This window comes from Heliangelus exortis, chromosome 7 (assembly GCF_036169615.1).
Source record: "Heliangelus exortis chromosome 7, bHelExo1.hap1, whole genome shotgun sequence".
Lineage (NCBI taxonomy): Eukaryota > Metazoa > Chordata > Aves > Apodiformes > Trochilidae > Heliangelus > Heliangelus exortis.
Genome location: NC_092428.1, coordinates 27,110,426 through 27,127,262, shown reverse-complemented (window position 1 = coordinate 27,127,262; position 16,837 = coordinate 27,110,426). Strand labels below are relative to the sequence as shown.

General features: G+C 38.9%; 1 protein-coding gene across 10 annotated transcripts in view; it reads left to right on the top strand.

The window, feature by feature from the left end:
* The window catches only part of ABLIM1 (actin binding LIM protein 1), a 195,800-nt gene that overhangs the window by 101,287 nt on the left and 77,676 nt on the right, over positions 1–16,837 (top strand). For all 10 annotated transcript variants that reach the window (XM_071749483.1, XM_071749484.1, XM_071749478.1 and 7 more), the window contains exons 3-4: positions 1,824–2,007; positions 4,475–4,584. In XM_071749483.1, coding sequence (XP_071605584.1) covers positions 1,824–2,007; positions 4,475–4,584 — 294 coding nt within the window. The remainder of the gene's footprint in view (positions 1–1,823; positions 2,008–4,474; positions 4,585–16,837) is intronic.

The following is a 16,837-nucleotide window of genomic DNA, read 5'->3' as shown; positions in this document are numbered from 1 at the left end:
GATTTGATCTCTAACTCAAAGTGAAAGCAGCCTGCTGGAACAGCATTTTTTCAACCAGGGATGTTGACAGTCTGGGGGACCTTTGTTTCTCTGTGGCTAGTGATGGAAACACATGTGCTAAATTGTCTGCAAAAATCCCTTGTTATGTGGGGTTGGCAGGAGTTTAATTCTTGCAGATTGGTGTAAGCATTAAAGTAGAACTCTGATTTAAATGTAAGGATCCACCAGAGGTAACTTAGAAAAACAAACTAATTGAAATAGGCCTCTGAATCTCTAGTGGGAAATACCTTGGTGGTCCCTAACTCAGGAAGAGTCTAAGATGGAGTGGTGATGTTGTGCAGAGTATTTTCTGTGTAATGGTTGCATATCATACCATTTAGATTGAAAATAATATTTTAAACAAAGTGGAGTGCAGTAGAAAAAAACAACATAAAAAAAAAGAAGAATGAAAGAGGTGGTGTTTTTTTCTGGAGGTGTACCTGGAAACTAGCACAGAGCATTTTGCAGGTTTATAATAGAGCCTAAACAGTAGTTTTCTGCAGTTCACCTAAGTCACTGATAATTGAGTTTTGGCTGCTTGTGGATTTAATGCCACCATGAACTGTAATTTGTTTGTACATCAATTATTAACTCTGTTCTATGCAGAAATGTGAACCTGAAAGAACCCTAGCTCTGGTGCTGCTTCAGTTTTAAGCTGCATTTTAGTGCATTCTGTTTATTGTTATTCTATTAATTATTGTTACAGGAGCACTCATTTGTTACAGTAACACTCATTAGACCTCTGAGGTTTGGCAACAGACAAGCACAGAGAATTTGTAGGCCCTGCTCCAAACACCTTGCAATTTTAATTTTCAAGGCAGGTAGTTAATATAAGACATTAGACCATTATAACAAATGCTGTGCATGATATCATGCTTGCAATTTGTGGTAGAGTGATGGATTTAACCCACTTTCCCTGGTGATCTTCCTGTATTATGTGTTTGAAGTTTTCAAGGACTGTATGACTCCAGGGGCCTAGATTGCTGCTTTTTTTTTTTTTTTTCTTAATAATCAGAATTTCAGATATTCAATATTTCTGATATTTGATCTGAATGTACTTGAATGTTATGAAGATGGCTGAAGTGCAATTGGTTGCAGAGTGAGAGTTAAGATAGCATCTTAGACCACTGTGAAGAGGCAATTCTCTTACTGAATTACACAGATACAGCAATATACAGAGGAGCAGGAGGAGTGACTGAAACCATAAAGCCTGGGAGCTGTCATATATTTTATTTAAAAATTCATCTAGCAGCTCATATTTATGCTTTCTCACTGTGGTGAATAAAGACTTTTAAAAGATCACATTAAGCGTGAAGTATTTTTGGTGCTCCTGTGGGACATTAGGTAGAATAAAGTCCTTTGGTCAACCATGCAGTATTTTTAAAATGTTACATCTGTCCTCTTTATGGAATCATGGCTTTTCTTCCACTCACCATCAGTCCCAGAAGTGAAAGCAGGATTGTACAAACAGCTCTGATAAATGTGATTAACTGGATGATTGGGAGTAACAGGTCTGGATGAGGACAAAGCAGATGCAAGTTACAATTTTATAGACTCCTCCAATGAAAGTCCATTACAAGCTCTCTTGTAGTCAGAGAATACCAAGCATCTCCTGGGATGTCGAGGCATGGAGTGACAGAAGGAGAAAGCAAAAATACGATAGATGCACGCAAGACCATCGGGGTCATCTCATTTATTGGTACCATAGACTTAGCATAGCCTATTACTGTTATCCTCAGTAGGTATATTTTCCCATTCTCTATGTTTTTGCTTTTTTCTTCCAGTGTGTGGCTGTGACCTGGCCCAAGGAGGCTTTTTCATTAAGAACGGGGAATATCTTTGCACCTTGGATTACCAGCGCATGTACGGGACCCGCTGCAACGGCTGCGGGGACTTTGTGGAAGGAGAAGTAGTGACAGCTCTTGGAAAAACTTACCATCCAAGCTGCTTTGCCTGCACTGTTTGCAAGTAAGTCACCCCTTTGAATCAACGTACCAGGAATCCAGCACAGGGAAAACATTGGTGGAAAGGTGTCACCATGAGACAGAAGTCTCAAGGTGTTTTGCTCTGGGGAGCGCTTGGTTTGAAAAGATCTGCTGCAAGGCTGACTTTGAGGGTCCTCAGAATACCTCCCGTTTATTTGGGATTCTCAACTTCTCTGTTACATTATAGTTAGTTCCCTGTTCTTGCATGTGAAGGAATTAAATATCAGGCTTGCATGTTGAGATAGTGGATGTGGGTTGAGTTCAGTTCAGCTGATCAGCCCATCTTGATGCGAGAAATAAAGTAAAGCAAAAATCTGGGTGCTACAGTAGAGAAGTCATTTGGACTATGAACAGCTGAACAACTGGAGACTCATTTTCATATCAGGTAACAACACTTGGGGCATCTCTGATAGCCCCCTCTTCTTCCCAAATACAATTTCTTGTCCCCAGGAAGAGCCAATATTCAGTTCTGCAGTTCTATAGAGAAGTTAACTGAGGGTCTGTAGTTGGTACTAAAAGTCTAACTTGTATTGTTTCAACTCTCACTAAGATACTAATTTAGAATTTAGAAGATTGCTGGGCAAATCTTCCACATGAATCTTATTTAAACAGTCCTATGCTTGAAACATCTCAGCTGAGCTTTACAGCCTAAACTCAAGACAAAGTGCAATTGCACAGTCTTCTTTCTCACTCTCTCAGTGCTCTAGGCACTGGGCTATGCTAGAATTGGACTGGCTTAGCATGTACCTTATGCCTGTGATAAAGCTTCTGAATGTTTTTATTGTACTATCACATTTTTAAAGCAGTAAAAATAAACTTCTAGACATAAAGTGAAAGTAAAGTGATGGGATCATCATGATTCTGCAGCAAGTCAGCTGTGTTGTATGCTATTGAAAAAGCTGCAATTAAGGGCACTGTCAGGTTATTAATATCAGCAGTTCTGAGCCCTGGAAGTACAATGGAACTTTTCTTAATTAAGTTTGAGTGTAATGCCCCAGGGACACACAAATAGCATCAGACAGAGATGTAAGTAGATTTCATGGAGCAGGAGGACCCAAAAGAGAGAGCCTGTTGCTTTGTACTCTTGGAGGAACAGTAGATTTTTCTAGAGTTTTCTAGAAATTAGAATCTGATAGCAGTCAAATTGTCCAAAACTTGATGTAGGTGATGACATAATGCAGGAAAATAAAAATTTATGCTATGAGATAGAACCCAGAGTGTGATCCATTTGAGTATTAGTGTGGCAGACTTGCCACAGATCTTTCACATCTGATGAGGTAGTTTGTCCTATAGCCTGGTACATTCTTCAAGATCTTTTCTATATTTGTTGGCTTTAAATAGTGTGTGAATTTACTGCATGTTGGTAAACATGACGTGTATGCTTCAGTTTTATTTCCCAAGAACAGTGTGAAAATAAAGGATATGAAATATGACATCAATTTTGTGCACCAGCCTTGTTATTTTGAATGAACAAAAGATGAGTTGTTGGAATAGATTCATGGAATGAAGTATTGCTGCTGATTTACTTATGGCTCACTTAGGAATGGCAGTGGGAAAAAAACTGGAACAATCTCTTAAATGTTTTGTGAAAGCAAGCAGATGTTCACTTGAGAAGTCTTTTTGAAGTGAGGGGGTGTGTAGGGGAGTCTGTACTCAACAGCTAAAGCTGCTTCCTGAAGATTTGAAGTTACTAAACCTTTTCCTTTTAATGACATGCTCATATAAAATGTTGTTCATGCTCTTTTTTGCACGCAAAATAGGAGTTAACATCAAGTTCAGCTTCTGCCTGGCACCCATTTTTAACGTTTTGTTGGGTTCAGCAAATAATCCCAAACTTCCACACCACATCCAGATTTTTCTTCTCATCTAACACCATCTGCATCTCACAATTGCCATGGTCATTCTGTAATGTAGAATGTTCTGTAACCTATTTTAAAACTCTAAGAGAATGAATGTGGATATAATTTCATTTTTTGCAAACTGCTACATCCACTGTAACATAGTCCTGTATCTCATTGCTGAATGCAGATGAAATCAGTGTATTTGTAACTGGCTCCACATTCCTTCCCTAGCCTCAAGATGAGCTCCAGTTCTTCCTCTGAGATCTCTTCTGTACCATTTGCTATCCACAATATGACACTGAAACTGTCACAATCATAGTTATGTCTAAGAGGATTTTACTGTCCTCATCTCTTTTAGATAAAGTATGTTTGATAATTCTTTAAAACCAAAATACAAGGCAAGTGTAACCTCTGCTCTGCTTGCATCTGTGGACTGGATTTCCTCCAGTGCCTGGCTTTGCCAAGGCCACATTGCAGAAACTATTTGGCCTGAGATTCTGTGGAATATTAATTGCACTGAGGGAAGGCAGCAAAATCAAGGCATAGGGAACAGAGGAAAATTTCTGGGATAACCTTTGCTAAACTGCATTTTTCTCTTTAACTCTTCAGGCGTCCGTTTCCACCAGGTGATCGAGTGACCTTTAATGGAAGGGACTGTCTCTGTCAGATGTGTGCTCAGCCAATGTCCCCTGGTCCAAAAGAACTGTCTGCCTCAAGCAGTAAGTATGCCTCTCACTTTTCCAGGCTGATCAATATTTGGTTGGAACTAACTCAATGCAATTTTTTGGTTTTGCTTTATTTTTCTTCACCTTCAGAATCCAAACTATCTTTTAATTTTTTTTTTTTTTTTCATTATAAGTGTCTGGTACTTCAGGTGGGAAGAGATGCACATTTCAATCTGAGCAAACTGCTTTTCCCCAGTGACTGGGATTTTCTGATTTTTCTTTTGTAGGCACTGGAAAAAGTATCTGCTTGATGAAACCTGAGGTTTCCAAGATAATATATTCCTTTTTTTTCTTGTAAAATTGCACAGATTTAAATATTCGAAGTTAGAAGAAATTAATTTTCCTCTACAATTTAACATTTTAATTTAATTATCCTTTAGAAGGAGTAGTGTCAGGATATACTTCCAGAAGACTGATATCACAATGACACTGATTAGAACCTCAAGAAACAATTATAAAAAAGAGAGAGAGCAAGTTAAGAGGAAAGAGAGAATAAAGAAAGTTTGGGAAGGAAATTAACTTGATTTGCTATTGGGCTTTAATGCTTTTAAAAGGTAACTTGCAAATTACTGATACTAATCTCTGCTTCTGGTAGTTAATTTTCTGAATTTATGGGATTTTCTTATTTTTCTCTGGGAATTGTGCTCTGCACTCTAATCTATAATGACTTACCCTCCATAGTTCTATAATTCCCAATGGCTTGGGACACAGATATTCTTGTGACATTAGGTAGTTTTCCACCAATGTTGGTTTCCTTCAGGGGAGACACTGGGTATTTTGTACTGATACTTGGCTTTGGGATCCTAGGATTAGAAAGTGCAATGTAAAGGCAAAGTTGGATAATGTTTGTGCTCAGCAGATGAAGTCAAGTGAATCTCAGGTTATCTGATTTGCCTGAGAACAGGTAATCAGACACTTGGCAAAATGAAAAATGAGAAGCTTTTTTTGTTATCATGTCTTTCTGTCTGTTAAGTGATACTTTCACACTCTCACTCGATTTGGAACTGCAAATTCACAAGCCTAATCAGTTAAGGAAGAATTTAGAAACCTGAGAAAAGCCTTACCAACAAACACAGAAATATTAGGAGGCACTTCAGGCACCCACAGAATCCTTCTGAGAAAAAGGAATGATATGGAAATCCTATTTGAATTACTGATATTTAGGAGGTGTAATTGGCAAGGAACTGCAAAGCACGGGGACCATGGGACACCAGTAGTGCCTGGTGGTCCTTTTCTGTGTCACAGCACTAATTCCCAAACAACTGGTGTCGAGTGGCATCAGTATCTGAATCACACTGGAGCTGGTTCTCAGAAAGTGGTGTGCTTGGCCAGCAGTGCAGCCACCCCCTGGGTACTTGTCTCCAGGTGCCAGAATGTCCCCAAGCAAGTGGTGTTACCTGATGATGAGCAGGCAGAAAAGCTGGAGAAGTCACATCCTGAAAGCCATGGTCTATGACTCAGTTGCTTCTTGCATCTCATGCATAGGTGGCAAGGATCATGAAAAGATTTTCCCTGCTACTGGTGATAAGGTGGGTTTTTTTTTAAAATTAGAATTAGGTCCTGCTGGGCAAACAGCCCTACCAGTAGGCACAGCTGGAGAGCCCCTGCTTTAACAGCTCTGAGTGCACTGCTTCAAAATCTTCAAGTATCTGCCACTGTGCATCTTCTCCTTTCATGGAAAAAGACTTGTAGGAAGACATAACATGGACTTTCTGGTCATTTTAGAGTAAAACTCTCAAAATAGACAAATATGAGTGAGACCTGAAGTTCAGAGAACTCAAATAAAAGAATACTAATGAACCGTGGTCTTCTGCCTTCAAAGGTGCACCAGCTGCTGCTTTAGCTTTGTGTAAAAGTTGGTTTAGATACAGAGAAGTCTTTCTTGCTGGCACTGAAGAGTAAATTTTAATTATTGTAAGCTGTTCCAGGTTGCTTCCGCATCTCTCCTGCTGGCAGAATAAGACACATCAGGTTTTCCTATTGCTTTACCCTTTTTTAAAGGGATAAGGTTTGTAATGCAAGTCCTAAGAGATTCTTATTCATAGTATGAATCTATTTTATTTCCTATATTTTTGTCAGTTTCCCCTGATTACTTCTAAGTAGATTACCAGAGGAGACTTACCTTAAAACAAAGAAAGTTGCAAGTTAGAAAATTGAATACACTGAAAAGTGTACCAGGCTTGATTGGTTTATGTAATGTAAAAGGAAACCTTCTGTTCACTGAAATGTCTGCATTAATGCTGATTTGCCATTTTCTGATGTCTGTTACTTCACATAAATTAAAGGCATGAAAATGACAGCTTTTCTTGGATGGTTCCAAGGAAATGCCTCTAAATACAGGAGCTGGCATCTCGAATAACATGAATATTGTTACAGTCTTACAGCACTCACCAATGAAACTCATAAGAAAATGTACTGGATAATTAATTTTGCTTTTTATTTGTTTGTTATTTGGTTCCAAGGTACTTATTTATGTTATTTATATTAATAACAACTTTCTTTCATTGCACATATATCACGTGGAATAATTGTATGGATCATGTGTCTTCTTGAAAGGTTTAGTGGAAATTTAGTGGCAAGTACTGAGTGCAGAGCAGCTGTAGCAGGATTCCCATGCTCAGGACAGGCACAAGAGGTGATGCCAGGAGCCTGCACTGGTGGAGCTCTAAGCAGCAGTCTCCTGGCTCAAGAGATCATCTTTGAAATTCTGAAGAGACTGAAGATCTTTGAATGCTTTTTAATACATTTCCCTCTTCCACGGAGATTTTCCCCTAAAGCATTCATCTTTGCTCTTTCCAAGATAAAGTAATTCAGTTATAAAAATGTTATGTTATTCCTCTGCCTGAGATTGAGCTTTTTCTCTGTGTATTCCCTCTCTGGTTGCTGGCAAGGATGCTTGAGTTATTTCTGATTACCTTTTTGCTGAAAGGTTGGCTCACTTTAGTGATGTGCATGAAGTAAAAAGTGGGCTTTCTTGATGGGTAGGAAAAAACACCCCTATCCAAAAGAAACTGAAGCATTACAATCACCTAGGAAGAGTTTTCATTTGAAAAATCCATCTTCTTCTAAAATGTCAGGGGAGTTTTTCATGGTTTTCCCTTTTTCAGTGAAATAGATACTTGGGTCCTACATATGCAAAGACATCCAGAGATGATAGAGTTTGGAAAGGAGCCCAGGGAAGATCTGGTGACTCCCCTCCCTTTCCCTGTGACAGACTCACCTGGAAGCTCAGAGCATTCCAGTAGGGCCAAGATGTGGATCAGAGTTTTCAAAATGGTCAATGTTAGAAATGCATAAATAATCTTTGGTGCAGCTGTTCCCCGAGCAGCCAGCTTCTGTGTGGAGATTTCACAATCCTGTTTTGTGTGTTTGTCCTTGTCTGGTTTGCACATTATGTTCTGGTTCAAAGAATCTGAGTTCTCTGGGACAAATGCTTCCATGCCTATCAGTACAGAGTCTGACAGAGTTAGGTCCTGGCTCCCAACTGGTGAGCTTAGCTCTGTTGTGATATAAATAAAAAGCTTAATGCTTGATGAACTTTTGGGATAAAGATATCTTTGTTAATTATTCAATAGCCTTATCTCTTCAAATAAGGTTCAGTAATGCTCCCAGTAAATATCTGAAACTTCCAAGAAGGTTTCTGGCAATGCTAAAGGTAGAGCAGAGCCAACACACATTACCTGTTGGAGAAGAATATTGGCAGGAAAAAATAGGAATCATGCCTTGCTGCTTAGAAAGTGGGACGGGGGGGAAAATGAGGTTATTTTTGCAACAAGTAAGCACCAGAATGGAGAAGAAGCAAATTTGCTTTGCAGTCCTTCTTTGAAGACTCCCTAATCCTTAATAAAGTTTTATATTCAGGACATAACTGTCCTTTCATTCCCTGGGGGTATAAGTGATTGCTACTAGTATTCAGAAATAGTGTTGAAGCTGTTTGATAGGCATCACAGAATTCTCCATTAGAAGATAGCTGAGTGGATAAAATGGATGCAAAACTCCTTTTAATCATCATCCTTGTGAAAAGTCTGCAGCTGTTATTTAGGTATTAAGTCATATTTGACTCTGTTTTTATTATTTTGTTCTTTATCCCTTTTTTCTGAGGTGTCTGAAAACTCCAAGTCCATTGAGAAGACTTAAAAAGGGAAGGGGAAGAGTTAGCTGGCTGCTAATAAGCAAGCTATCTGCAATGATTTTTGGCTTTAAAGGGTATTAAGCAACATCCAGCACATGATTTTGAGCTCATTCTTAGGAAACACCCTACAATTTCACACTGTGTGTCAAAGCTACAGATTATATGTAGGTATTGTACAAATACAGATGTGGACATGTCTTGGAGTAAGACCTTGATTGCATGTTTGCCTTCTGGGGATACAGACTCACAATAGCCATAAATAGTGAATTCACTGGGGAGCTTTGAATTCAGCAGTTTTAGTTGAAATGAATTTTTAAAATACAAAATGTTAAAATTTTAAATTTTTTTTAAAAAATGTCAGTAATTTTGAACCTTTAGGATTTAATATTTTTCGTGTGCCAGATTTTCTCCTTTTGTAATTCCTGGTTTATCTCCCAGAGATACAAAACCACTCATATTTCTATGACATTCAGACCTGGATACACCCATGTTCAGGTACTGGAGATTCAGTGAGGGATTTTGGGAGCTTCATAGAAGGGGCTCTTGTAATCCTACCTCTCTGATTTACTACAGAATAAAGACATACCAGAGACACTGCTGTGGATTGGTTTCAACCACTGTGATTCCAACTGCTGATTTTGGTGATGGTTTAACTAAAAACCCAGGGAACCTTGATTAGAGTAATTGCATGTAACCTTGGTTTACATTTAGATTTTTAATTATAAAAGGCTAATTGATAAGCATGAAGGTGCTCCATATCTCAGCACACTTACTTAAACTAATATAGCTCTGCATAAATTCATTATATTCTTTAACACCAATATTTTTTCCCCTATATATCCAAAAATGTGGATTTTTTGCTCATGGTTTATGTCAAGGTCTATTTGAATGGAAATTGAAATTCCATTAAAATGCATAAAATAGCAATTTGGGGTTTTTTTGTGTGTGGTGTTTTTTGTTTTTGTTTTTTTTATCATTTCAGAAGCTACCTGAAATCTGCTAGACACATTAAGAAAGTAGATGCATTAAAATTGATTTTAATTATGGAACGACTGATTGGTCAAGGTTCTGTAGCTTATCAAGCTATTCCATTTGGATCACCATGCCCTTAAAATTTTTCAGAGTGGCAGATCTTACTGCACTTGAATTTGTTCATATATAGAAGAACATGAACTTTCTTCTCTTTTCAGATCCCATTTGGACTTTTAACTTCAATTTAATAAAAATCAGAATGTAAAATTCTGATTTTAAAGTAAATTCTTGGGTTGTTTATTTCAGTATTTAATTCTCCATACTTTAATATAAAGCTGATTGTACTAACATGGGCAACGACTTTTATGATGACCATACAGTGGGTCTAAAATTTTACTCTGTCCCTGTTTCTAATACTAAAATAAGCAAATCAACATGCATAAAATGATATAAGATTCAGTTAAATCATGTAAATCCAAGCACAGTTCTGTTCTGGCTAAAGACACTGGACTATGACTGAGAATATGTTCTTCTTCCTTGATAAATCCTTCCATTTGACACTGGCCCATTTTTGTGATTTACTCCAAGTGGATTTATTCTTCTGAAGAATGTTGGCACTTTTTAAGGCATTTTCATCATGTGAAGTGCTTTCTTGGGTTAATTTTAGTCCTTGCTTATATTTCATAACAACAGCTCAATTTACTGGAGTAGCCTCCATATATTAATCTATTTATTTTACAAGAATGGGTATTTTCATTGCTGCTCTATTATAAATTGTCTTAGATCCTTCTCTGGAAGTGTATACAGCATTGTAACAGGTTTCTGTGTGACAGAGATAGCAAAATAGCTGTATTGAGAATATAATTGTGGCAGGGCAGGAAGTTTCTGATTTATGAGTTTTCTATCAGAAAATGTTCTTTCACAAGAACTGCTGGGTTTTTTTGGAAGGTTTTTTTGGTCTACTTTGCTTATTTCTTTTGTATTACATGTATGTTGGGCAGAAACAATAGTGAATGGGTTATACAAGTATACTAAATGAGTATTTGGTGCTTAAATTGGTTCTTATTTGTATGAGTGTAACCCCATCTTGAACATGCAATCAAAACATGTCTGTATCCTTAACTTTTACTAGAGAAATACTAACCAAAAAGTAATTACTAAGGAAATTCTGGGGAAAGTGCAAGAATTGCTCAGTAAATGGGTGTTGCATGAGGAGGTGTCCCTAGCTTGGAAAATACAACTACCAGAGGAAAACTCCAGAGAAAAGAGCATCTGGGAATTGTGATGTTCAGAAAGCCTGCCAGGTAATAAGTGAGGAATCAGAGGTCACTTAAATAAAAGAATATGAAATGTGAGTTAGTTGTTAGTTAGACCTGGCTTTGCCATAGGTTATGGGGGCAGAAAACCCTTCCTAATAACGCTATGTCTTTCATTCCTATTATTGGAGGCTGTACCCTGTTTAAATTGTTTGTTTTCCAAGAGTAACACTTGAAAGTTACCCAAAATAGTCTGCAGATGAAGAGACACAGTGTGCTATCCATGAGCTGGCTATTAAATGGTGCAGCTCATGGAGCAATTGAGTTGGGGTGCTGTGAGCTGAATTGTGAATTTGAATTCAGTTGGAACTCTGTGAGTCCTGAAGTGTGGTAAAAGAAATGAGAGGGTCAGATTAGCCTCAGCTTAGACACACACCTGGCTGTGCTTTATCCTCCAGATCAGTTTTACAGCTGGGAGTCTGGGTGCTAAACTGGCAGAAAAAAGTGTCTTTTACAGGACAATTCAAAACTTACTTTGAAATGTGTGTGTTCTTTCTTCCTCCTCCTATTTCATTCACCCTTTGGTTTTCAGTTCAGTCATCTGTCTGAAGGATAGGGTTGAGGATGATATGAGGGAAAAAACCTAACCTGGTGTATGTTGCTTGTAGGACAGCATGCAAGAGTAAGAGGTGAGGAGGCCAATTGGTTTGGCCTCTTTTGGGAAGGTGTTGGAAGAAGGGAAGTGTTGTTTCCTTTTTTTAACACAAATTCTTACATCAATACTGAGGGGGAAAACAAAAACTCTTTTGATAAAATAATGTAATGTTAACTGACTAGAGGGGAGGAAGAGCATTCAGCTTTCCAAATCCCTTTAAATTACACTGGATGATGAAAGAGCTATTTACAGGAATGGAACATCCAAGGTGCATATTAACCAGTTTCCTTAAAAAAGGCAAGTCAGTGTTAGGCACTTGTAGATGGTTAACAGAGACTTGTAAGCAAGGATGCCAGTTCATGCCATTGTGATTTCTTTCCATATTTAATTAACAAAAAAAATATTTTCTTTATTTTGAAAATGTCATTTTTTTCCAACTTGCTATTTATAACAAACCATCAAATCTATACTCTATTTCCCATGGGAAAATTATTTCCCTCCATTGTATGTGCCCAGCCTCATATTTAGATTTCAGAAGTACAAAGCTGCCCAATGGGTTTGTTTTGCACTGAGCAAAAGGGCAATAGTGCATTTTGTTCTGACAAACATTTCCCACCTTGCATTGGTGAAAAGGAAGGGCCTGGCAGCAGATTTCTTCACAAAATTAAGTTGCATACTCAGATCTAAAGCCTGGATCTAAAATTCCCAATATTTTGTGTCCTTTTCTGACTTTCAGAACTCATCACTGCCCTGATGATCAAATGGTTATGGTTGAAACTTTTAAAGCGTTTTTTATTCTGTAAACAAAGTGTGTTTGTATATTTGTCTTTGACAGAAATATCCTGATGATCCGGAAAAGCCTGCATATTGTAATCAAAACTTTTAATTTTAAAACAAGGGTTTGAAAGGCCTTGGCCTGATCTTTGTTTAAAGGATGACTGTGGAAAAACTCTGGTCTTCCTAACTCTATGAGAAATTGTCATTTCATGACCATCAAGTTGCCACAGAAGAGTTATTGGGATGTAAATTGTTTTTCAAGGTAGCTAAAAGTTATTTGCAATTAGAGATTTCTTGACTTTGACTTCAGAGGTAATAATTGCCTCTTTCTTCCCTTCCAAATCACTGTTCTGCATAGGTTGCTCTTTAGGTCTAGCCATGTCTGGCAAGGTATTTCTGTGTAAGTCCAATGAAAACTTGTTTGTTTCTTTCTTTTGAAAATAACAATCATGCCCCTCATTCTGTCCTGCTTTACCTGTTTCAGGGCAGAAGCCTGCTGGTGCTGTCTTTAATAAACTGATTTATCTGTGTTTTATAGGGAGTGGAACACTTATAAATGGTCTGTAAAAAGAGTGTGACTCTTAAGGGTTGCAGTGTCTTCAGACTTCATCTAGACCTGAGCCACTAATGGCCTTTAGGACTGAATGGTATTTTTTGTTATTTAATTATGCCTCATTAAGTCAGCCTACAATTAGCACTGTTCATGGAGCTAACCCTGCACTGAGCAGAGCTGGGATGCTCATATAAACTGCATGTGACTTTGTATACTATGTTCATTAGGACTGAAGCAGGCAGAGATCATTTCCCTATAAATATATCGATATATAAAGGTTTATTTGCTAGTAAATTTTCAAAGGAATCCAAATGGGAGTAGGTGAAGTCACATGCAGTGTGCTTAGAGTTAATACAGCTGTATCAGCTGTGCTGTGTTCAGAGCTCTGTGCTATTGGCTGAGAGCAGGGGAGGGAGGCAAAGGAAGAGAATCCACTGCTTAATTTAGGCAGTGACAAACGAGTTGCTGTGCAGGATGCTTCACTCCTGGATGTCTGGGGTGAAGCAGATGCTAAAAAGGGAAACACATTTTCTCATCGTGTCTTTACAAACAAGGTGTCATGAGAGGCAGCTCACCCTGGCCTTACATCTGCTAGTGAGGCTGCTTAAGGTGCTTGGGAGCTGGAGGTCTTAATCATATATAATATTATTATTATATCTTAATTATATATAATATATAGATATTTCCCCTATCCTGCTTCCCCCTCCCCCCCTTTTCCATGTTTTTGGGCTGGCTGACTCCACATGCCAACCCTTTTGGCCAGGCATTGGCACTTGCTTTTCTGCCTGGATGCATCAAATATGACTCCCTTCTGGGATATTTTATTCCAGAGCTGTAGCTTAAATCTGTGAGTATGTATCTTCAGATTGAGCTGGCCTAGCCAGGGTATGTGAAAGGCCCAACAGGTATGTTTAGGCATCTGTGGCAAATAATTGTGTAAGGATCGTTTGCTTGGCTAGAAATTGGTGCTGTCAGCTAATGCTGTTAGGGGAGAGAGTAAATTCAATTTTTAGACTCTCTCTCTTTGAGCAAGTGGACATTGCCTGTGGAGGCTGCAGCTCCTGACCTCACAGGCAGCCCCAGGGAGGCTACACTGTGATTTGGGTAACTATATATCCAGTGAACTCAGATACAATCTTTTTCTTCCTACTTAGGATGGACTTTGGGGGAATACAGTATTTTCCTAGCATTCCTGTATAAACCTTCTTCTGATGGGTTCCTTATTGAAGTCATACTGCAGTGCTTTGATTGAGAATTAAAAGCTGAGAAATTTGTTTGAGAAATAAATTTATCGATAAATAAAAGGCTGTCAGAGTTGAAGATTCTGGGCATGGGCACAAGATAAATGTGTCACTTAACATTTCTTATGAGAATCAGTTGCATGGAATGTCTAGTCTTAAGTTTTCCTTCAGCTCAAAAGTAGTTCCACATAATGGTTTTTGTGTTATGCTTTTCTTTAGATCATAAGTGCATATAGGAACTGTACTGCCCATTCTTCACTGTAACCAATACACTGTATTTTTTCCTCCTCCTCTTCATTATACTGCACAGCTGAATGTGTGGATGTGCAAGGAGTAAGACTGGGGAAGAATCTGGGTTATATGACAGCACAAGAAAGCTTAAGGTCAAGGTATGCAGTCTGTTAGACCTGGGTGTGAAGCCAGAGAGAACCATGGTGGGAACCATTGCACAAAATTTTGGAAAGGGTTTTCAGATTTTCTTTTTTTTATATAGTCTGCTCTGGCATATGGCTGTGGACCCACTGCTCTTACCTCACTGCCCTTTTATTTGCAGCATCTCCTGGTTATATGTGAGGCAGATACAGATTGTGCTTAGTGTGATACTGAGATCCTGCCTGTGTGTGCTGTGTGCTGATGACATTCAGCCAAGGGCCCTGATGTGCCTCAGCCAGGCCTGAAATCATAAATGGCTTTTATTTGTAAAACTTGGATGAAACAAATGTGTTTTTTTCTGAGCCCAGCCCAGCCTTATTTGCTTTCTATTTTAGGAGATAATGATAACTGCTCACTTTTCAAATATGCACCCAACTGTGTTGCCAGAATTAAAATCAGGTTTAGTTAAAAGTCATCTCAGCAAAAGAAGACACTATTGGGCTATTGGTTTGCTTTGATTCTGGGCATTCAGCATATCTTTGATATTAGCAAAATGGAAATAATGATGTAAATTTAATCTTAAACCCAGAAAAAGTAGATGGCCCTGTTGCTATAGAATAGTACAATCTATGGACAGAATGGGTTTGGTTGGAAGGGACCTTAAAGATCATCGAGTTTCAACCCCTCTGCCTTGGGCATGGACACCTCCCACTAGACCAGGTTGCTCAAAGTCCTCTTCTGGGATTGGGTTGTTACCAATCCATGAGAGAAAATGCAGTAACATCACATTTGGCTTACAAGAAGCAATTAAACAGATAAAGATACTTCACGGATCCCTACTTCTTCCATGTAACTGGTTTTGGCATCAATAAAAATAATGATAGTGGCACTTGATAGACTTTTTCTGTAAGGCATTTTTTCTGCCTGCTTCAGAGATTCAGCTAGAAGGAAAACTATGCTTTTTAAAACTTGTTTCTTGGTTCCATATCTAAGGAATTTCAGCTTCATGGAAGCTTCTTGGATAAAGCTGAAAAAAACCAGGGAAAATAGAGCAGATTTTTTGAGGGATTAATGTAACAAGGAATGCATTGTGGTTTGGCAGGACCCCAGGTTAGGAGCGTGGAAGCTAGCACACTAGAGAGCAGCAGTAGTGCTAGGAAGCTGAGAAATGGGTCCTATTTAAAGCTTCAGTTCAGCACCCACTGAGTCTGAAAGAAAAATGCCATTTATTATCACAATCAGGTGGCAAATTGCATGGTTTCAGGTTTAGCATAAGAAAATGCAGGCTGGAGGGAACCTCGAGAGATGATATAGTATCCCCCCCAAACAAAAGGCAAGATTGGTGTGCCAAAGACATCCTGGTGTTTGCTTCTCAGCCCTATGCTGGCAATTCCAGAGCCTCCCTGGGTGAGCTGTTCCAGCCTTCCAGCCTTTGTTGTTGTTGTGGAGTGGCATGGAGCCTTGAGCTGGCACAGAAGAGCAGAGGGATCCATTACATGCTGTCAGTCCTTGTCATTTCATGATTTCTATTTGTAACATTTGTCCTCTAGAGCAAAGTCCTGGTATTAGGACATCTCAGTGTTGCTTTTCAAGTCCAAGTTGTGTCAACAGTCCATGACTTGCATTTTATCACAAGATACCATGGTCCCTTTGGAAAAAATAAAGGCGTTTTAGAAGAAGAGCAGTGACAGAAAGAGAAGGGCTTGCTGCAAGTGGATAGCAGGAATGCTCAGCATGTATTTGGGGCTTTCTTGGAACCTTAACAAGCAAACAAAAGTCAGGCCCTTTAGGGTCAAAAGGAATGACTCTCCTCTCATTATCTGTTATGATAATAAACTTAGACTCACCCTTCTGTAAGGTGTGGTGCTGCCTGGGCTGTAAACCCATGAGGAGATGAAGGTTTTCAGGCTGTACCTGTTCAGCCAGCCTGAGCAGTGCAGCCAGGGTGATCTTTACCTGCTCTGGTTGCTCTGTTCCTGCTGGTCTTGGTTTCTTGCTATTTGTTGATATTTCAGGTGTGTGGAGAGGATGCTACATATATCAAAGGAACACTGAGTTTGGGGAGAATAAAGTACAGAGATTTTTTTTGTTCCAGGCTGTCTTCTCTGTGGCTTCCATGTGTGCCTCAACTGATGGGCATTCCCTTTCTGCTTCACTTGTCTTCCAGGCCTTCTCTTTCCTCTGTCCCTCTGTCCCCTGAGGCTGGGCACAGAAGCTGTAGCACAGCTCTTGCAGTTCAGTGCTGTCTGCTACATCAGCCTCCTCAAATCTTGCTGTCTGTTGAATTGC